General features: G+C 39.8%; 1 protein-coding gene and 1 long non-coding RNA gene across 2 annotated transcripts in view; both read left to right on the forward strand.

The window, feature by feature from the left end:
• Nucleotides 1-8,524, forward strand: part of LEKR1 (leucine, glutamate and lysine rich 1) — a 270,909-nt gene extending 262,385 nt beyond the window's left edge. Inside the window, exon 14 of the mRNA XM_032630652.1 lies at nt 7,661-8,524. Coding sequence (XP_032486543.1) covers nt 7,661-8,074 — 414 coding nt within the window. The 3' untranslated portion in view covers nt 8,075-8,524. The remainder of the gene's footprint in view (nt 1-7,660) is intronic.
• An 8,601-nt stretch (nt 8,525-17,125) lies between these two features.
• On the forward strand, nt 17,126-22,070 carry LOC116753152. Its single transcript, XR_004349694.1, has 3 exons — nt 17,126-18,035; nt 18,456-18,555; nt 22,006-22,070. It is a non-coding gene; the product is annotated as an uncharacterized LOC116753152 (long non-coding RNA).
• Nucleotides 22,071-22,643: the final 573 nt, after the last annotated feature.

Raw genomic sequence — 22,643 nt, forward strand, 5'->3', positions numbered from 1 at the left:
TAGATGGGGCAGTCAGAGGACTCTCTGAGGAGATAATATTCAAGCAGACCTGAAGTGAGGAAAAGAACATTCCAGGCAGAGCGAACAGGAAGTGTAAAGGCCCTGTGGCTAGGAACATCCTGGGAACCTTCAAGAAACCACAAGGAAGTCAGCAAGCATTGCTGGTGCTTAGTAAGCAAGGAGGATGTGGTAGAAAGCAAGGTTGGAGGGGCCAATTCATGTGGAGTCTTTGAAGGCAGTAAAGACTTTGGATTTTTTTCTAAGTGTGATGAAAAGCTACCTGGGAATTTTGAACAAGTGAGTGACATGATCTGACTTATTTTTAGAGAATAACTCTGACTGCTTTGTGGAAAATAGGTGGCAAGGTGGCGGGGGGAGGCAAAAATGAAAGCAGAAAGACCTATTACAAGGTCCTTGAAAAGGTCTAGAAAAGCATTGATGGTCATCGTGGTAAAGGAGGTGACAAGTGGCCAGATTTGGTATATATTTCCTAGATGGAGGCAACAGAAGTTGGAGATGGGTTGGATCATATGAAAGACTAGGAAGGGTCAAGGATAACTCCAGAGTTTGGAATCTCAACAACTGAGAGTGAAAGTGCCATTTACTGAGATGGGAAACACTGGTCAAGGAATACAACTGGGGAGGAATGTCAAGAATTTGATTTGGGACATGTTAACCTTAATATGTATGTTAGATATCCAAATGGAGGTGTTGAATGGGCGGTATGTTCAGGGGAAGGCTGACTAGAAATGCTGATTTCGGAGACGTCCACCTGTAGCTGATACTTATGCCTTGGGGCTGAATGAGATCACCCAGGGCATGAGGTAACAAAGAAGAGGGTGGAGAACTCTTCAACTCTGAGAGGCTGGGAGGAGGAGGAGACTAGGCCATGGTGACAGAGAGGGAATAGCTAGTGAGGTAGGAGGAAAAGAGGAGACCAACAAGGACTGTAAGGAAAGAAAGTGTCTAAGGAAAGGAGCATGCAACTTAGGCTCACAATCTCCTGTATAAGAACTTTGATTTCAGATAGGTTTTGGAATTCAACTTTGAATTTTAGAAAGTTAACAAAATGCACATGCCCCTGGAGATCTAGAGTAGCCTCTTCCATGCAGTGACATTAATATTTCTGCAGTGAAACACAGGAATGGCCCCACTGAGTGAAATAACAAGACTATCAGTCCAGTCAGATTTTATTACCAAATGTTACAAGTTAGACACATTTTTCTTTACTGAGCTTTTTGGATGTCAGAATTGTGGCTAATGCATTGTAGATGTGTATTTGCTTTCTTTCTTTACAACAGCTGTTTTTGCTGTTTCTGTTGGTTCACCTGACCATCTCTTGGCATCCTGGATCTGTTTTTGTTTAAAAAACAAAAAAGGGGAGTATATATGTTTCTCTATAGGATCACATACATAGAGAAATGTCAGGAAAAAGTGAAGGGAGAATTTTCCCCGAACTATTTACAGTGGTCACCAGCGGGGGATAAGAAGAGATGGGCAGAGGTTTCACTTCTTATAGCTTTTTTAAATTGGGGGGATTATGGATGACTTTTAAATTTTTTGGTGTTCTGAATATTTTCCAAATGTAAAGCCTATTTTTAAAAAAACCTATTTATTTAGGAAAGTTTACTAATACATCTGGTAAGGATGGGTCTAATTAAAATTTAGGAATACATACATCTGAAAACATAAATAGCTTTTCTGCAAGAGGGATTTGCCTAGTTTTAAGATATACATTTACTGTATTTCTGTATTTATTTGATATAGAGGAAATGCTACACATTTCTCTGGTAACTCCATTTATGAGAAACCAAAGTTAGTAAATTAAAAAATGAGTAGCTCTCAGTTTGGACCTGAGTAAAGAGAACATCTGAGTCTTTTCCAAAGAGTAAAGGGGTAAATGGGAGGTTCTCTAACTTCTGGCTCCACAGGGAACAGGACAGGATGGGGTGTAGGTGTGGAGGGGCTGTTCCTAGGGTTGGTTGGCAGGGGTAGAGGGCTCAGACTGAGGATCTCCAGTCATGGAGAGGCAGATCTAGGCAAGACTGTCTTTCACGTATTGGAGAGTCAGCCCTGATGCAGAGTATGGATGACAGAAATTTGACAGAATGAGGAAAAAATACGGAGAAATTGTTTTTTGTTGTAGTTAATTAATACTAATTAAGTCTCAATTAAAATTGGCTTACTGACTTAGAAAGTAAATTCTGAACACTGTGTTTTCATGGGCTCTTCCCCTCCATCCTGAAAATCCGCTCTTGAAGCCTATCAGTCCAAGGGAGTATTGCCCTCTGTTTCTACTTCTGGTTTGAAGTCTGCCATAGTTATTTCACAGTGTCCATTATGTTTGCAAGCACAGAAATACAATTTTAAGAACAACCTGCCTGACATCCGTTTTGCTTCTTTCCTGAAAATTTATTCAGATTCTCCTTCATGCCTTTCCAAAGGGCCATTTCCACTGTTTTTCTGCAGTGTTTGGGGCTGATCAGATTCGTTGAACAGAAGCCTTAAATGGAAGTTTGGGCACGTGCTAACTCCTACTCATCTTTCTGGTTTCCACACCTTTTCCACAGTCTCCTTTCGCCTCAGCTCCCCACCCAGTCAGCCAGCCTAGGATAGATCTAGTTTGGGTTGGTGGAAACTGTAATCTGATCAACGCATGACTGGTTCAGACCTAACTGGGTGTAATAAAGCATGAACAAAGACACCCATCTGTGCTTCTTTTTCACTGAGGACTTGCCTTCCTGGCATGTTCCCCCCAAATTATGCCAAATACAGCTGATGGCCATCACAAATGGAATTCTCACCTTCAGAATGATCAAGTTACCCAGTAAAGCCTGCTCTCGCTTCTTCCACTGTTTTTGGAATTGAAAGCAATCCAGCTGTCTCTAAGGATAAAAATGAAAACAAACATAAAAATAAACCACTCTTACATTGCAAAGAGTGGGGGAAACTGGCCATTTTTTAATATTAGAAATTTCAAACAGATGGTGAGCTCATTTATATTTTCATTTTGAAATTTACTTTCCCCGTGGGAGTGCCATTAAGCCATATTTTAAGTCCATTCAAAGTGGCCTTCATCTGAAAATGTTGTAGACATAGCTATAGATAATGCTCTCAACCAATTGGCAGAGGTTAAGGACCCAGGAATGCTAGCTCCCCCTCTCCTAGACCACCCGAACCAAGGGGCCCTTGGGATAGGAACCTCCTCCATGAAAACTGGCCTCCTATCCTCCCTGCCTCCCATCCTGCCCACTCAGGGCTACTTTCTACTGAGCTGGCAAAGCAATATTCCTTTGTTGCAGATTTGACAATGCCAGCCCCCTGCTTGAAATAAACCTTTCAATGACTCCATATGGCCCTCAGAATTAAGTTAAAACTCTAATATTTGCAGGTTGTGAAAGTCGTCCTTGATCTGATCCTGCTTATTCCTGCCTGCCTCAGTCCTGGTCTCTCCTCCCATTCTGCACTCTGCCCTTGAGTCACACTAAGCCATGTGTCATCCCGAGATGTGACTCTCCCTCTCTCACTGCCAGGAATTTGCACTCACTGTCCCTCTTCACCTGACTCATGCCTCCCTTTCCATTTTGACTTACAGTCTAGTTGCAATCCAGTGATAACACTATTTTACCATCCTAAAATATGACCAAGATACTTTTACCTAAAACATTTAGAATGCTATAGCTTCACTGATTATACTCATGTTTGCCCATGATTTTCAGTCTTACTGAACATATTCCATCTTAGACATTTTCCTGTGTTGTTCAGTGAAAACACATATTAAAATTCTGCAGCAACACAACCTTACAAAAAGATCAACAACCCCAAAAGACAAACATTTTGCCTAAATTGCTGAAAGCGATCTAACCATGAGTGAATGATTCTTTTCCACATATGATGGAGTTTTCCACTAATGTGTCTCCTTGACTCTGGCCACATCTACGTGTGCTCTTGTCATGCCTTGTCACACACACTCCACCTCTGAAACAGCAGTCCCCTAAACTGGATGTGTTCTATTTCCATTTGTTTATTCCATGATTGAATAAATTCTAACACCTGAACTACATGTTGTACAAAACTGAGTTATAATCCAAATTTTAAAGGAAGAAGTAATGGTGGCAAAGGATATACAGATATTGTAAGACTCATCTGAGATTTCATAGTGTTTATGACAAAGATAAAAATAGAAGTCCTATCTTTGGATCCTGTTCTCAGTTTAGAGGTTCTCCTGGTTTGGGGAATAAGAGAAAAGAGAGAATTTGTCCTTTGTTCTGGAAACTAATAGCCTTGAAGAAGGATGAGTTCCAGAGCAGTGGGCCCCAGACCAAGATGGTCAGCAGCTCTTCCAAAATTCAATTTGGAGTTGACAGGTAGAATGGGTGCTCCCACTGTACTTGTTATGGGGACATCTCTGGGTTTGCTCCACCTTTCCATTTCCTCCTTCAGTGTAGTGTCACTTGCCCCAAATAGCTTTTAAATGACTTGCTTTATGGATGTTTTCCATAGGGCACTACTCCTTTCCTTTGAGACTTGAATTTATTTATTTATTTATTTATTTATTTATTTGTGGCTGCGTTGGGTCTTTGTTGCTGCGCGCGGGCTTTCTCTAGTTGCGGTGAGCAGGGGCTAGCTACTCTTTGTTGCGGTGCGAGTACTTCTCATTGCGGTAGCTTCTCTTGTTGCAGAACATGGGTTCTAGGCACGTGGGCTCAGTAGTTGTGGCTCACGGGCTCTAGAGCACAGGCTCAGTAGTTGTGGCACATGGGCTTAGTTGCTCCGTGACATGGGGGATCTTCCTGGACTAGGGTTCAAACCCATGTCCCCTGCATTGGCAGGCAGATTCTTAACCACTGGGCCACCAGGGAAGTCCCTGAATTTAATTTTAGTAAATGGATTGAATTTTATTTTTCTTTTAATGAGAGCCGTTGTCATCACATCACCCATCATTTTATCCTTCCATATTTGTGTATCTTTTATTCATGTCACCCATTTATTGACCGCATTGTTAACTTCTATAATTTTTTTCTTTTATATATTCACATAAAGTTAACTCTTTCCCATGGCTTTCTTTTTTTGTTTGTTTGTTTGTTTTTTGCGTTATGCGGGTCTCTCACTGTTGTGGCCTCTCCCACTGCGGAGCACAGTCTCCAGACGTGCAGGCTCAGCGGCCATGGCTCATGGGCCCAGCCGCTCCGCGGCATGTGGGATCTTCCTCGACCGGGGCATGAACCCGTGTCCCCTGCATCGGCAGGCGGACTCTCAACCACTGCACCACCAGGGAAGCCCTCCCATGGCTTTCTTAATCAAGAGAGTTTTTATACTAACTTATTCAAAGCCCTGTAAATCTAATCACTTCAATACATTTTGCCTGTTTACTAGTGGGGAACAAAATGCATTGATGCTTTTTCCTTTTAAAAGAAAGTTTAGTTTAAGTTTAGAAAAGTTGGGAAAAACCAGATGTGATGTCTTACTGTTTTTTATTGCTTCAGTGTTCTGGAACAAAATGGCCCCTGCATGCTTGATATAATTAGACAATTAATTTAGGCCTAGGCAGCTTGGAGCCAGGCTCTGGAGGCAGGCAGGGACCCCACCATTTCAAAGCTGGGTTACTCTCAGCAAGTTACATACCAGTGTGATCTTCAGTGTCTTTCTTTGTCAAATATAATTGTTGGGAGCAAGAAATGAGATGGAGCCTAATAAGGCACTTTATTAACCTCTTCTCTAGCCCTCCCTCTCCTGCCTTTTTAACAAGTATTTCAGGAAGAGTTAATGAGAACCAGATGATAAAGCCACAAACACCATCCTTGGTCTCCTGTTCCTCCAAAATAATAATAATAACTGGAAGCAAGTAATTAATCCCCATGATTTGAAAAAAAATGTGAATATATGGCTCATATATGTCTATTACTAATATATGTAAATGATGAGGCTTTGTTTGACCCAGACATGCCACTGATTTTATAGAATATTAGTGTACAACGGTTAATGTGAAATTGCTCCATATTCTGCAACTTTAATTACCAAATTTGGAATTGGATGGAGTTCTGACCGTAATCACAAGAAACTCAAATACAGGAAGATGCTACTTTCCCTGATGCTTTGTTATTTAGTTCCACTGACAGCAGATTAGTCAGTAAGCCCTTAGGAGGATGCTTTCCACTGAGCCTCAGACTTGGGAATGCCTTGGCTGTTTTTACAAACAAGCTAACCTGATGGAAAGTCATTTTCAGCTGAAGAATCCTACAGCACAATCACTGGAATTGTGTTTACTTATTTGGATACCATTTTGAAGTGTTTACTTTTCAATCTCTTTTTTGACATCCTGCAGCCATGAATGTCAGGACATTAGGGAGATCCAAGACCTAATTCTTACCACGGGGCTTGAAGTAATTTTGATGAATTCCATAGATGAAAGATGGCTATCATTCTTCAACTAGAAATGTAGAGTCTCATCATTTGAAGAAGTTGCAATGATCTCTAGTCTAGTCACATGCTTGAAGCTTAAATTTGCTCCAAAACCTCCCAGTCAAGTGAGATTCAACCCTTCAGAGTATCCTTGGACAGCTCTGGCTATTAAAAAAATGCTTCCTTCTCTTAACCCTCATAGCTTCCACCCTTGGCTCCAACCAATGTTGGGGACATAAAAAGTAGCTCTGCTCAAACTTGTGATGCTGCAGACTTCTTGAGGGCAGGAACTGTATCCACTACAGCTTCTAGTAACTTGATACATGATTGCCGAGTGGAGTTCAAAGCAGATTTTGTTCTTTATTTCAATATATATCTTACAAAAGAGCAGATCATCAGTATATTTAAGTTCTACTGAGAAAGCATCACATAAAATTACTGATTTTATTATCTAAATGCTAGAGCTGATATATTTTATTCTTTCAATTTTATAATTCGAGCAATTTTTATCTGTCACGTACTGCAGTTTCCCTTCACTATAAAATAACATACTTGGGACTTCCCTGGTGGCACAGTGGTTAAGAATCCGCTTGCCAATGCAGGAGACATGGGTTCGAGCCCTGGCCTGGGAAGATCCTACATGCCGCAGAGCAACTAAGGCTGTGTGCCACAGTTACTGAGCCTGTGCTCTAGAGCCTGCGAGCCACAACTACTGAGCCCGCGTGCTGCAACTACTGAAGCCCGTGCGCCTAGAGCCCGTGCTCTGCAAGCCCCCACTTGCCAAAACTAGAGAAAGCCCGTGCACAGCAACGAAGACCCAACACAGCCAAAAAAATTAATAAATTAATAAATAAATGTGTTTAAAATAAATAAATAAATAAAACAACATACTTAATTGCACTACAGATATTAACTACAGACGTCACACGTGCAGGACAGACTGTCTCAGGCCCAGAGGAGTTGAAACCCCACTGAAGTAGGCATTGGGCATTCTGGGTTCTAGCACCAACTCCACCACTATCACCTGAGTGACCCTGACTCTTGTTTCTTCTTCTGCAAACTGTGAGGGTTGAACCAAATGTTCTCTTAAAGTTCTTTCCAGCTTTACAGGTCATTTGCATTTTTGACTTATTTGTCCCTGTCAAAGAACACAGACCTCTGATTTCCAGTTCAGTTCTCAATTTATATTGCCAGTAACTATCCATATGTACACTGTTTAAAGCTAGGGCTGCTTTTTCTTTCCTTTTTTTCATTGCAGAACACTTTTCTTCAGGAAACAGTGCGTAGAGAGTGTGAAGAACGCTTTGAACTGACGGAGGCTTTGAGTCAAGCCAGAGAACAGCTCCTGGAGCTCAGGAAGCTCGGCAGACGGTCACCCCTATCACCATGCTCCCTCAGCCAGGGCAGCCTAAGCTCCTCTGTTGCAGTTAGCAGCAGTCAGGGAGAGAAGAGGCTCGCAAGACTGAACTCCGAAATGAGAATCAAAATCCCCAGCCTGCACGGAGTGTCGAAACCCACCACCTCCCCAGCCTCAACTCAGCCCAGCAGGGTCAGCAGCTCAGGTTTGCCCACCCTCCCCCAGCCACACCCTCCCCGGGGTCGACCGTCTTCAGTCAGTGAGACCCGGCAGAGACTGGCTGTCATTCTGCAGAGGAGACTGAGTCAGCAGTGATGGAGCCAAAGTCAGGAGCAGCTCCACACAGCATGCCTGTCTTTCCCAGAGTCCAGAAACTCACTGTACGAGGATGAAAAGGATCAAATTACTACCACAGATTAAGAATGCATACTTACAGATATTTTTAACAAGACAGTTGGAAAAGCTAAAGAATTGTGAAACCACATTTTCCAAGAGCCCTTTGAAACTGCAACAGATAATGAAGTTGTTGGTATTCCAGAGGGCCAATTTCTATATTTATGTATTGTGTGTTTCGATGTGCTCTATGAATATGCCCTTTTAGAGATCATAGGTAAAATTTTTCACCCATAGCATCTTTTCTACTTTTTTGCACCATTACAAGCAGATCTACTTCCACAAAATAATAATAATAGATTTTATTGGTTTTGTTGGTGTTTGTTGAACTGAATAGGTTAAATAGATGTAATTAGTATTCCAAATAGAAAATAAAAGGACTTAATCCTTAATTTGATAATTTTCAAAATGCTTATTCAAATATTCACAAAGTTCTTCATAATCAAAACTTTCTCTTTTTCACCTCACAATCTAACTGGTTAATCTAATTTCTTTTTTTTTTTTTTTTTTTTTTTTTTTTTGCGGTACGCAGGCCTCTCACTAGTGTGGCCTCTCCCGTTGCGGAGCAGAGGCTCCGGACGCGCAGGGTCAGCGGCCATGGCTCACAGGCCCAGCCGCTCCACGGCATGTGGGATCTTCCCAGACCGGGGCACGAACCCGTGTCCCCTGCATCGGCAGGCGCACTCTCAACCACTGTGCCACCAGGGAAGCCCAATCTAATTTCTTTTTAAGTGTGGTCAGGAGTAATGATAGGTAATCTTTAGGAAGACAGTCTGGGGACCCTCTAGAAAAAGGGACAGAAACTCCAATTCAAGAAAAATTGGTTTATTTCTCAAACTATAGAGATTATTTTCGATAACAAGGAGCCTGGCTGTGAAAATATTACTTGGTAGAGATTTTCTGCATTGAATGCTTTTTGGTATTCCAGGTCAGATTTTGTTTTAACTAGTATTCTGGAGCCATTGTGTAGAGAACTAATTCATGACAGTTTAGTAGATGCACGTAGTGCTAATTTGGGATTCAAATTCATTACCCCTGAAAATAGGCATCTTGTTAAAATGTTTTCTATTTTCAGAGTGAAAAATTAAAACCAGAAACCAGACCAGCTATTTTACGTAATCTTAAAGCTTCAGGCTCCTCCTGTTTCTTAAAACACAACTCTTTACCTTACGCTAGTATTTATTTATCATTTTATCCATCTAATAACAGTGTATTTCTCTTCCATGACTGATTTTACTCAAATCCTTCATCTGCCTGCATCATAGATATCCAGGCTTCTTACTCCCAGATTAGAATGATACTAACACGTGTGAAATATGGCACTTAAAATTCTGCTATTTGGCCACCATATAGATGAGAGAATCCAAAGGTACTTGGAATCCCTTCCATGTGCAAAAAAAGTAAAGTTACTAATCAAAATCAAGTTTATATCCAATCTTTCAAAGGATTGATCTAACCTAGGGTGTTTTAACCTCAAAAAATTCCACATTAGCACCACTATCTTCCCTGACTAGTTTAAGTGAGCCCATCGTGTATAAAGTCTTAACAATGCTTGCTTTTGTTTTTCAGAGATTGACGTACTTATAATGCATTTGACAGGAGAACATAACGTCATCTAATGGTGGTGCTGGAGTGGATCTTAGAGGCCAACCCCAACAATCTCTCTCTTTTTTTTTTGCCAGTTTGTTCGTGTTTTATTGACGCCTGGATGCTCAGGCCTTGATCGCGCACTCCATGGTGGGTGTGGCTCCTTCCGCAGCTGCCTCTTGGCCTTCAGGTTCCCTTTGGGTTTGTTCATACGGCGTCACATGGCACAGTTCCAGGGGTTTATACTTCTCTCCCTTATATAATTTCCTGAGGTTCTCCTGGTTGATGACGGTGAGAACATGGGCGATGGATTTGCTAACACCTCTGACCTTGGAGAGTTTAGAAGCCGCGCCTCTTGTCACTTTAGCGACGCGCTGCTGAGACAGCGCCACCTTCAGGTCCTCCAGTTGTTTCAGCAGCTCCTCCTTGCCTCCAAGGTCTCAGGCCTTAATCTTGGCCGTGGCTGTACAAGCGGCCTCGGCCGGCTTCTTAGAGGGAAAGAGAAACAGTCTCTTTACAAATAAGGAATAGATGCTCAAAGAAGTCTAACTTGGCTAAGGTGGGACAGCTAGTTAGTGACTGAGCTAGAACCAGAACCACTACTACCCGAACCCAACCTTTCCACCTCACTTTTGCGCTTACCAGAGAGTCCCAAACCTCCATCATGACTTTTGTCAGAAGCACCTACACTGTGGTTACCTAATATTTTCTTTAAATGCACTCAATTTTTAAACTTAAATTTATATAAAAAGGAAGCTTGACCCAAGGAGGAATAATTATAAAGTAATGAGTTTAATATACTTTAAGATAAATATGTATCTATTAAAATACAAAATGTTGTTAACATACCCCCTAAAATTATCTTGTATAATGCCAGCAGTACTCATGCCACACTCTGGAGACTACTCCACCAGACCTCAGTGTTTTTTTTTTTTTTTTTTTTTTTTCTTTACGCGGGCCTCTCACTGTTGTGGCCTCTCCCGTTGCAGAGCACAGGCTCTGGACGCGCAGGCTCAGCGGCCATGGCTCACGGGCCCAGCCGCTCCGCGGCATGTGGGATCTTCCCAGACCGGGGAACGAACCCGTGTCCCCTGCATCGGCAGGCGGACTCTCAACCACGACCTCAGTGTTTTTGATCTGGTGTTTGCATGTTCAGATTACAAATACTCATGACATAAGGTGGATGGCAAAAGCTAGTGGAAACTCTAGTAAAAACATAGGAGAATATTTTGGGCAACAGTCTTTGTTGTCATATTATACGTGCTTTTCCACAGTCTTGCAATTGCAGTTCTCTCTTCAGGAACCATGGGGATACATTTTTTTCTAAATTATGAACATATTTAAATTTGTAAAGAACGTCACCCATAAGCTTTTCAAAAGTGACATACAGACCATCCATGCAAAACCTGGTTTCTCAGTTTGTTGTTACACTCTTACTTTACAATGAGTAATTTGGTAAATAGGCACTCTGAGAATAGAATCATGATCTGCAGTCAGGCTGTATTATATTCCACACGTATGTCAGAGAGGTAATTCCATGGATAAACATAGAGACAATATTTAAGTTTATTTCAACCTAGACCATCTGAAGCAGTCTAGGTTGTGTGCTTATATCTTTTGAAGAAAGACACCTAGAAAAGAGAATAGCATTAGAGTATGTAACCTGAGGGTTAAGAACACATTCAAACTTTCCTTGATTTTTGCACTGATTAACTCCTGGCATGAAAGAATATCAGGAATGTTAAGAAACCAGTGAATATTATGGCAAAATAGGGCTCTCAAATGCATATAATGGATATTAAGTCTCATAGTTTTAATTTCCCTATAAGACATACATTTTCCATGACTTCAGTGGAAGAATTTATAGGTGTCAAAAGAAAAGAATAGCATAGAAAATATTCCTTAGGAAATTATAATACTATTTGTTTCTTTTCTTAAACTTAGATTGGTAGACAAAGATGGGGGAATTTTTCTATAGTTAACAGATTTCTCAGCACTATTTTATAAAAGTTTATTGAAATAAATGACTATAGTTAGTCAGAACTACTTAAAAGTTATATTTTCTGGCAATAGAATTGACTGGAAGAGAAATTAATATTGAAAATTATGTTAGCTAAGATCTTTTAATGTTCTATTAGTCTAAAAGTTTTTGTAATATTACAGATTATAGCCAATTTCTTTTTGATTATGCAACAAGTTTTCTCAAGCTTTATCTTTGAAAGTTCTTATGATGATTATAATATTGCACTTATAGATCAACCTAGTACCCTAAAAGGGTTAATTCTCTGTAGCTGAAAATTCCGAACCATCATGTTGACTCTTATTGAGCACGGGAAATCAATTTGGTGTGTGTCCAAAGTTCACAAATCCCACAGCAATTATAGATTTTTTTACTTTCATGTTTTAAGATAATAATTAGTGTATACTGTAACTTGCGCAGGGCACCTTTAATGATCCCAAACCATGATAAACAATAATGGAAGCATTCCTAAGGCAGTGTCTGTGGTATCTTAAGGAAGAAATTCTACTTTTTCTTTTGAAAATATTAACCCTGTGTCATAATAAATTGTAAGGCCAGTGTAATTGTGTTGCATCTTTAGAATCTGAAATATAAATTATATCATCTTGGTATATTCTGAATTAACAGATAAAAAATTTTAACAATAGTTGAATCTGAAACACACTTATCCTATGGCAATATTTACCATGATCCAGAAAATTGAAAGTTTTCTCTCTGCTCTAGCATTTATCTAGTATAAGGTTTATATCCATTAAGTGAGTAAAAAATGTACTAAAAACCCCTTACCCTCATAATATAGCCTTAATACTTAGGCTATATTATATATTCACTCATTTCTTCAACAGATATGGAGAATTGGAAAAGCACTGTGAAAGTTACAACAATAATTAAGATGTACTACAGATGCCCAAGAATTGTATAATAGAGGGCAGTGAGGAAGTGTATGCAGAGATTATAATATAGGGCAGCAGGTGTTGGGAAGAGAATCAAAAACAAGGTGTTATATGAGTTCAAGTTTTTGATGGAAGAATCAGGGAACACTTTAAGCAAGAATTGGAATTTACAATAGGTCTTGAAGAATGGAGGAGGGTTTTATAGAAGAAGGTATACCAGGTAGAGGACATGTATAAACAGAGTCATAGATATGTAGAAAATACTTGGTGAAGGGAAGTAGTGGGAACCTGAGAAAGGTAGGTTGACCCCAGAGCTTGGAGGTGTTGAATAAGAGCCCATAGCAGGATTTTGACTTAGAAGTGGCATGCACTTTGTTGAAATTTGGGAACATAGCTCTGGCAGGGCTGTATTGGAATAATTATAGAGTGAAAAGGCTGGAAGTGGAACACCAATCGGTAGATTTGTTAAGTAGTCCAAACAAGAGTTAATGAAGTTCTGAATAAAGAGGCTGATACTGGGAATAAACAGGAAGCAGCTGACTCAAATTCTATTCAGAGAAGAGAAGGAATTAGTTCCCTGTTAAATGCACTTTGAAACCATTACCAGCCATTGCCACTTAGCAGGGGTGCAATGTATGAAACTGGTTCCAATTAAAGGATCACCCTTTATTTAAGAATATTATAGCTTCTCTGAAAATGTGAAATCATAGGAACTACTTTTTCATTTGGGCAACAGATAACTAACCCACAGATTCAGTATTCATAAGAATTCTCCTTAAAGCAAACTACAAATCTGAATAGTGTTCTAAGAATTATGAGAGAAGAATGTGGAAATTGACGTTAAAAATAGCTATCATCTTGGCTCAAAGAATGCAAAGCACAACTCAGTGGTGAGCTTTGGGAGTGATACAATGCAATAAACTTCTTTCCGATTTTTGCTTACCATTTATGAGGGAAAATACAGAAGATCGCAGCCAAAATAAAAATAAGGATTATCTTAAAGTCCTTAAATTTTATAGTTCTGAAGGGACCTGACACATCCTCTGGTCCAGACCTGTAATTTTACAGAAGGAGATAATAGGTCCCTTAAATGTTGAATAGTTTTCCATTCTTACAGTTGCTTAACAGCTGACTTGACAAGAGAGCCTGGGCCTCCAACTCTTGGCCACACATCTCATTTCTACACTGGAAGAACAGTATCAGTGCTCTAAATTTTTGCTACTCAAAGTGCTTCAGCAGGATCAGTGTCTCCTGGGAGCTTGTTAGAAATGCAGAATATCAGGCCTCACACCCAAACCTGCTGCATGAAATCAGATTTTTTTTTTTTTTTTTTTTTTTTTTTTTTTGCGGTACGCGGGCCTCTCACTGTCGTGGCCTCTCCCGTTGCGCAGCACAGGCTCCGGACGCGCAGGCTCAGCGGCCATGGCTCACGGGCCCAGCCGCTCCGCGGCATGTGGGATCTTCCCGGACCGGGGCACGAACCCGTGTCCCCTGCATCGGCAGGCGGACTCTCAACCACTGCGCCACCAGGGAAGCCCATGAAATCAGATTTTAATGAGACCCTCAGGTGGTTCATATACATGTTAAAGTATGAGAATCACTGCTCACAGTGGTGCCATTGCCCCCGGCATATTCCACCTCTAAGAGCTGTGCGTTAGTGTTAGATGGAAATTGGCTCGCCATACTCGGTTCCCTTATGCCTAATCTGAGACCACCGCTGCCCACATCGTGTGGACCCATTCAACGTCTCAGCTTCCAGTGCACTCAATTCTACTTCTTTGCCTATTGACTGTGAATCTGTAACTCTCCAGGAAAACTAGTGAATTAAAGGAAATCTATATTCAGCCAATATTCATAAATAGCTTATATCATCACCCAAATTTCTGAGCCTGAAAAGAACTAGAGATTTGTTATTTAAAAAAAAAAAATCCAGTAGAAATACTTTCATTTTGATCATTGGCAAGTCATTGAATAACCTTACATTTTAATCTCATAATGATATATATTTGGATATCTGATTCCCAAAAGAAAATTCGACAATACTGGTTTTCTTTTGAGGCTTGTGAAACAGAATACTTAGATAAGTTCTTAGAATTATGAAGGAAATATTAGAGTATCATTATTCCCCCTGAAAGTAGTTCTCAATCACTTAAATATAAAACAGTAACTTGCAGTATTACACCAAGATCAGTTTATTTTAAAGGTAGAACTGAATGAGAATTTGATTCAGATTCTCAATTTCAAAATCTGTATTTAACACAGTAAGGCACTATGCTCACTCGTCTGTGAGCATTAAATCAGCTCATCTCATTATACCACAGGGTGGCCATATTCTCTAATCTTTGAATCCAGAAAATAGTGAAAGGGATTGAATTCATTTGCCATTAAAAAGTTTTGAATACTTTTTATTAACATACTTACTGCTGTTATTTAACTTGTATGGTTATTTGTTATTACTATTAATTCTCATAAATAATAATTCAAACCCAAGAATTAGACAGACATATAATTTAGAATATTGAAGCACTTTTAAGTAGAGGCTTTCATATGACTTAACATTGGAAATATATTTGTTTTCTGAAAAATACGAACATCTGGCTTTGCATTGGGCACCATGGAAAGATACATCCACCTTTCTCCCAAGTGAGCTTGATGTGGTCTAACACATTAATCTAAAGAGACACCTTCTGCCTTCTGCCTTCTTAAAGTGAATGAGTTCTACAGTTGTAATTTCCTGTCTGGAACCTTAAATTTCTAGGGAATAAAGGTTACTGTCAAGATTCAAGTGACTACTTCTTTCATTTAAAGCAGAATTTCTTAAAACCCAGGGCAGCCAGGTTTCCATTTTCTATTACTAGACTTTTTTTTTTTTTTTAAGATGTTGGGGGTAGGAGTTTATTAATTAACTTATTTATTTTTGCTGTGTTGGGTCTTCGTTTCTGTGCGAGGGCTTTCTCTAGTTGTGGCAAGCAGGGGCGACTCTTCATCGCGGTGCACGGGCCTCTCACTATCACGGCCTCTCTTGTTGCGGAGCACAGGCTCCAGACATGCAGGCTCAGTAGTTGTGGCTCACGGGCCTAGTTGCTCCGCGGCATGTGGGATCCTCCCAGACCAGGGCTCAAACCCGTGCCCCTGCGTTAGCAGGCAGATTCTCAACCACTGCACCACCAGGGAAGCCCTATTACTAGACTCTTTAAATGGTTGGCGTTTAAGCTAGGATCTCATGGGATCTCAAAGTTAGAATCTTTTTATTCTTCCAAGGGGCACATGGTACTCAGTACAGAACTGAGGTTAGTGAGAAGAGGTGAAGTTAGGGAGAAAAGAATCCACTACCTTATTTAATAGCAGTGATTAGGTAAGGACTTAATACACATGTTCCCTCCAGAATTGTTGGTCAATCTTTTTGCCAATGTACCCTGAAAAAAAATTTTTTTAAATATGTACCTCTTGCACATTTTTAGGTTGACATCTAAAACATTTCATCATAAATTTAAATAGTTGCAAAGGATCTTGTAATGATAACCAGTATATTATAAATATGGACATTTAAAACTAAAACTGTTACTTTAATATATTTTTATAATTGTAAACCTTTTATTGCTCTCCTATCATATTAAATTACTACAAAAGCATGTACATAACTACAAAGTTCTTCTGGATTGAGTTGTTACTACAGTTATTAATATACTACTATTAAAAATAACATAAATATATTATAAATTTTGACAAATAATTAAGTATAAAAGTTAAGTTTTGCTGACAATGCGTTTCTTGATACCATGAATCAATATCTAATGTTTCTCTTTACATTTAATGTAAAAGAAGGTAGATGCAGTCAAAAATAATTGATCTGTACATAGGATCTTATTTACTTTTTATTAGTAGGATGTAGAAAATATTAAACATTTTATGGTGAAATAAGATGAGGATTTTACTGTATTATAATAAACATTTGAAACAGTATCTGGTAAAAAATTGTTTTAACTACTTCATAGAATAATAAGTGCCAAGTGAAAAGATGTCATAGAAAGTTTATCTAGTATATCTCCAAAATTTTGATAGTCTAAGAAAACATTCTAATTACATTTAAAATAATTAGTGACACTAACCTATACTGCTTTGCTATTTAAAGTTTCTTTTCTTTTCAGATAAGGAAGTGTCCTGGGGACAAATATCAAGAAGACCTGAGATGCTTCCCTGGTGGTACAGTGGCTAAGAATCTGCCTGCCAATGCAGGGGACTTGGGTTCGAGCCCTGGCCCAGGAAGATCCCACATGCCACGGAGCAACTAAGCCCGTGTGCCACAACTACTGAGCCTGCACTCTATAACCCTCGAGCCACAACTACTGAGCCCACATGCCTAAAGCCCGTGCTCCGCAGCAAGAGAAGCCACCACAATGAGAAGCACACGCACTGCAACGAAGAGTAGCCCCCGCTTGCCTCAACTAGAGAAAGCCCACGCATAGCAACGAAGACCCAACACAGCCAAAAATAAATAAATTATTCATTTATCTTTTTTTTTTTTAAAAAAAAAAAAGAAGACCTGAAAAGAGCTGCTTATATTTAAATGCATTGCAGGAAGGGGAATTTTTAACAGTCAGCCTTTCTTACTAGTGTTATTTTCGCCTTGCTTTCATGAGACTGTCGTCCAAATGCATACTTTGACAAAGCCAAGGCATTAAAAAAAAGAGACCCGTCAGTCCAAAATTGTCTAATTCCCATGGCTACAATCTACTTGTATGTGAACTCAGAAAATCCTAGCGTGGACTAAAATATCATTTCTAGCATGACACTTTATTTCAACAGGAATATTTATAAGTTAGGGAAATCCAGGAAGCTCTATGAACTTAAGATCATCAACCCCTTCAAGTACCCCTGGGGTACACATACTCCATGTTAAAGGCCACTGTTCTAACTTAGCAAGTCAAGTCAACCAGAATCTTGTTTGCATTGAAGCATTAGACCTTCTGGGCATAACTTAGTAGGGTATCTCAGGTCAGAGGGTTGGACTCCCAGACCTCAGATCCAAGACAGAGGCTGGGCTCCCCTCCCTGGGCCTGCCTCCACCCAAGAGTTCCCAATGTCAAGGAGAGGACCTGAGAGCCACCTCCTGCCTCTTCTGGTCATAAGCCCAGATCACAGAAGAGGAAATTTCTGAGTGCAGCATCAGTGGGGTCCTTGTGGTTCTCTGCGACCATGTCCCCATGGAACTCTTAATATACTGTTAACCGGAGAGACCCCAGAACCGACCAAGCCCATCCACTTTATGCAGTGTAAGGCAGACCTGCAATCACCAAGAAGAAAACGTTCTCCTTCAATATCCAGCTGGCAGCAGTAGGAGAAGCAGTGAAGAGAAATGTGAGACACAAAGATCAAGTTTGGGGTCAGGGAGGGCTTAAATTCTTCGTAACTACGTGGTTGAAACTCTGAGCCAATAATTGTTAATGTCGTCAAATTCTCGATATGTACATTACATTAACTTGGGGAAAAGAGATTATACTTGTTTTTACCATTTGTGCCCTGTACACAGTGTATTGGTAGGGAAAGATGGCCCTATTTGATGGAAAGAGATATTTTTCCATGTTTTGATTTTATTATTTATGATCAAATATAGTCATATAACCAATATGAGATTTATTTTGCTTATGTATTAAAGGCCCTTGAAAATGTTTGTCAAAACATCTGTAATTTGATGTTTTAAACTGGTAATAATGCATTTCAATAGCATATATATATAGAATCTATATTGCTATTCCTACTTTAATTACTGATGTCCCAAATGTTTCTAATACTAACTTAATAGGTGCACTCTTTAATTATCAATGGCCCCCAGATGCCCAGAGTCTCTGCAACCATCCAACCCCTCCAGGATTGGGACAGATGTTGGAAAGACACCAGAAAGGGTGAGCATCTGGCTGGGTCTGAGGGCATGTGACCTGACTGAGTATATGATCCTGACTGTATTTCAACCACAACATCTTTATGAACTGTCCATTTATTTATTTTTGTTGTTTACGCCTCTTCTGACCTTCCTTAGTGTAAAAGCAGCTAAACTTTTAATGAAGAAATTGTATATTCATACAGTATTGAAACTCAGTCATTAAAAGTTTAATACAAACCTTACTCTAAATGTAATACCATGAGTTTCAGGACAGCTCTTCTTGTAAAGGTTCTGAACTTTCCTGAAAATATGATGAGGATGTTGTCTCAGCAGTTTTCCTTGGCTGCCTTTGGATTTAGTCCTAGTACTCCTGAGGGAATAATTTACCTCAGATCTTCTAACTTATCTAAATGTGTGTAAAAATGAGGCTATTATACTCCTTGAGTTAACGCAGGTTAGGATCAGGGTCTCGTTGCAGGTTAGATTGAGGGGTTCTCGTTCATTACCAAAAGGGCATGAATAAAAACCATGGAGTCCTCCTTGCCTGGTGAAAGAGGAGGTCTCCACAGGCATCAGGCTTATGCCCACACTTTGTGTCCCTGGTTTAAAAGCAGAAAGTAGATTTCCAGTGTAAAATGGCATGGCATCTAATGCAACGCCAGGCCTTGACGCAACCCCTTCCAATATCCCATTAAAAGCCCTGTGATGGAAAAGGAAAGGTCACATACGCACAGCACACAGACAACCAAGTCACAGCAAGAGCCTGGCCCCCCATTGCTGTGCCACATGGGTGCTGCCCCTCAAGGCACCCAAGCTACTTTGCTGGGAACATTCTGAGATGGCCATTCCTAAAAGAAAAGAGGAATCGTGTCTGAGTGGTGGTGAGGAGGGAAAGATGGGCAGTGATGCACTATACCAGGAAGTGGGATTCTCTCAAATGGCAGTGGATCAGCATAACAGAGGCTGAGCAGCCAGGTAGAGAAACACACCTGATGGTACTTGTAGGGGTAGTCGTAGCAGCAGTAACAACAGTTTGGTACTAGTAGTAGTAGCAGTAGCAATAATAAAGAAAATGATAATAGCAGATATTTATTGTTTATCATGGGCAATGTACAATACTAAGGGCTTTAAAAGTATTTCATTTAATGCTCCGAGAAACCCTATGAGGTTGACATATTTATTAGCTTCCTTTTACAGATGATAAAACTGAGGCATAGAGAGGTTAAGCAGCTCACCCAAGTCACACAGCTAGGAAGTGACAAAGCCTGGACTGGCAAATAGGCACTGTAAGCTGAAAACTGGACCAGGGACCAAGTACATCACCTTCCCCCCCACTCCCAAGTTTTGTCTCTGAGAAGGGATGTTACCCTCATTCCAGAGCAAACTTGAGAGATGTCTCTGCAACCTATCTGTTGAAATAAAGATCTAGCTTCATTTGAGAGTGGGCAATCAAGAAGGAAGGCAGAAAAGAAGGAAGGAAGGAAGGAACAGCTTAGAAGCTATGAGAAAAGCATTACAGAACAAAGGAAAGAAAGTAGCATATAGGAAATAACAAAACAGACCTAAGGAAAGATCTACTGCACAATCTTATGAGGCCCCTCTAGGAAGTGATTTAGCATCCTGTAGAAGCAAAATATTATAGGCCTCACATTTCTTTTTTTAAAATATGTCATTTTCTATATTAAGTCTTTAGGTCCTGTGCTTCCTGATTTATTTCTAGAATGTGGTGTCCTAGCTATAGCCTTAAAAAAGCAGTTTCTTTTAAACACAGACAAAGGAGAAAAAGAGTATTAAGACTGGTACAGAAGGAGAGAGAAATAACAAATTATACAGCTGTTCACAAGATAAAACACTCCAGATAAAGACAAAGGTCAAAATTTATAAGAATAAAAACATGTTCTAACTTTAGTAATCATAAAAGTGCTCCTAAAAATTGTCTATAAAAGTCCATTTTTGAGACATAGATCTTCAAAAGTTAAAGTTTCTTTTAACTTTAAATAAAGTTAATATAAAACAGAAAGCCTTGATGCAGCCCCTTCCAATATCCCATTAAAAGCCCTGTTATGGGAAACATTGGTCTCTGATAAGCTGAATGGTCTCTGATATGCTGAACTACTACTGTACTTGAGATGGTTGAAATTAAAGCCTTTTGTTCTCAAAAGTCATTTATGCTCTTTTTTCATTGTTAACAGTATGAAATTATAGAGTGAATGAACATTTTAGAGTGTGTATGGACTCCCATTGTTTTGTTTTGGAGCAAAGTATCTTAAGACTCTGTCTTTGCTCTTCTTCCTTTGATGTATTTCTACCATCTTACTATGTGCTTTCCACTCTCTCTCTCTCTTTTTTTCCTACTTGCCATCTTCTGAATAGATTTTCCTTTTTCGTTTCTTTTTCTTATTCCCACCATCACGCCCTACTTCTGTCCCTTTGGAAGTAATTCTCTCTACAACTATTTTTAGGAGTTACCCAGACATTTTTTTTTAATATTTTATTTTATTTTATGTTTTACTTTTTGGCTGCATCAGGTCTTCATTGTGGCATACAGGCTTCTCTCTACTTGCGGCGTGCAGGTTTTCTCTCTCTGGTTGTGGTGTGTGGGCTCCAGAGCTCTCAGGTTCTGCAGTTTGCAGCACGTGGGCTGTCTTGCTGAGGCATGCGAGCTCAGTAGCTGTGGTGCACAGGCTTAGATCCCCCGTGGCATGTGGGATCTTAGTTCCTCGACCAGGGATCGAACCTGTGTCCCCTGCATTGGAAGGCAGATTCTTTACCACTGGACCACCGGGGAAGTCCCAGGAGTTACCCAGACATTTTAACATGCTTACTTAATCTCTTGATGCTTCACCCAAACAATACAAGTACCTTAGAATATTATAACTACAACTTTCACAGTGTTCCAATTTATATTATATTTTGACCATATTTGAATTATATCTTGTTTGTTTAACCTCACAAATTAGACATGACTATTATTGTTATATGTAGTCAATGTTCGTCAATTTCTTTGCTCACCATTTGTTCTTGCATCTCAGACTTTCCTCCATTTGGCCTCATAATCGTTCTGCATAAAGCAGTTTTCCATTCTAAAAGTTTTACTCAGTTTTTCTCCAATCTGCTAGATTTTTTTTAAAAATTCTCTTATTCCTTGTTCACAAACTTTTCATTTCTTTAAACATACCAAACATGCTTATTTTATATTGTGTCTGATCATCTTTACAGATCAGATTTTTCTGCCTGTTTCTGCTGGTTCTCACTCATGGTGCTTTATTTTCTTGTGTGGGGTGGGGGGAAGGGCAGAATATGCCTATGTGTGTTTTTATGTGAGCTTAAGTTCCTTGGAACTTTTATCTATAGGAATTCTTTGAGACCTGGGTAGAGACTGCATTCTTCCATAAAAGATTTGCATTTGCTCTTGATTATACAAACATTCTTGGAGCACATATATTAAAACTCTCTTCTTTCAATTTTTCAGATGCAGATAAAATTAATTCATACAAAAAGCCACATGAGGGCCAGGCTGCAGGTACAGATTCTCAGGTGAGAATTCATCCCTCTCTTCTCCAGCATAAAGATCAAATCAAGATGCATGGCTGTCTCCTGCATAGCAGGTTATTTTTTTACTCATCCTTTGAACTGAAGGTAAAGCCCTTTGAGATTCCAGCTTTATCTGAAAGTCTCCTATAAAACTTCCAATTTTGCATGGGCCCAAGGCTTCATCTCCTCCCCTCCACTATCAAACATTTTCCAAAAAGTTCAAGGTTTCCAGGTTTTGGCAGAAATACTGAGAGAGCTGGCTTTGGCTCTCCTCTCCCAAAGTCGCTACTTCTGTCTTGTTTTTGATTTCTGCAGATTCCATACTTCTGTGCCATCTGTTGATGCCTTTAAAAAGTGTTTTCTTTGTTATTTTGTCTAGCATTCTGGTTGTTTTCACTGGGTAAATCTTTTAGCATATCTAGTTCAGCAAACTAAAGGCAGTAAATATTCTGTGGAGATGGGGGGACATCCCTTCCCCGCAGTATATGTGCTGAATTGAAGACCTCTATAAAGCACTGTGTCAGAAGAATACAGAGGTCTGGGAACCAAAGGATAGAAACAAAAGTGGCCTCATTT

Source organism: Phocoena sinus, chromosome 4, assembly GCF_008692025.1.
Source record: "Phocoena sinus isolate mPhoSin1 chromosome 4, mPhoSin1.pri, whole genome shotgun sequence".
Taxonomy (NCBI): Eukaryota; Metazoa; Chordata; class Mammalia; order Artiodactyla; family Phocoenidae; genus Phocoena; species Phocoena sinus.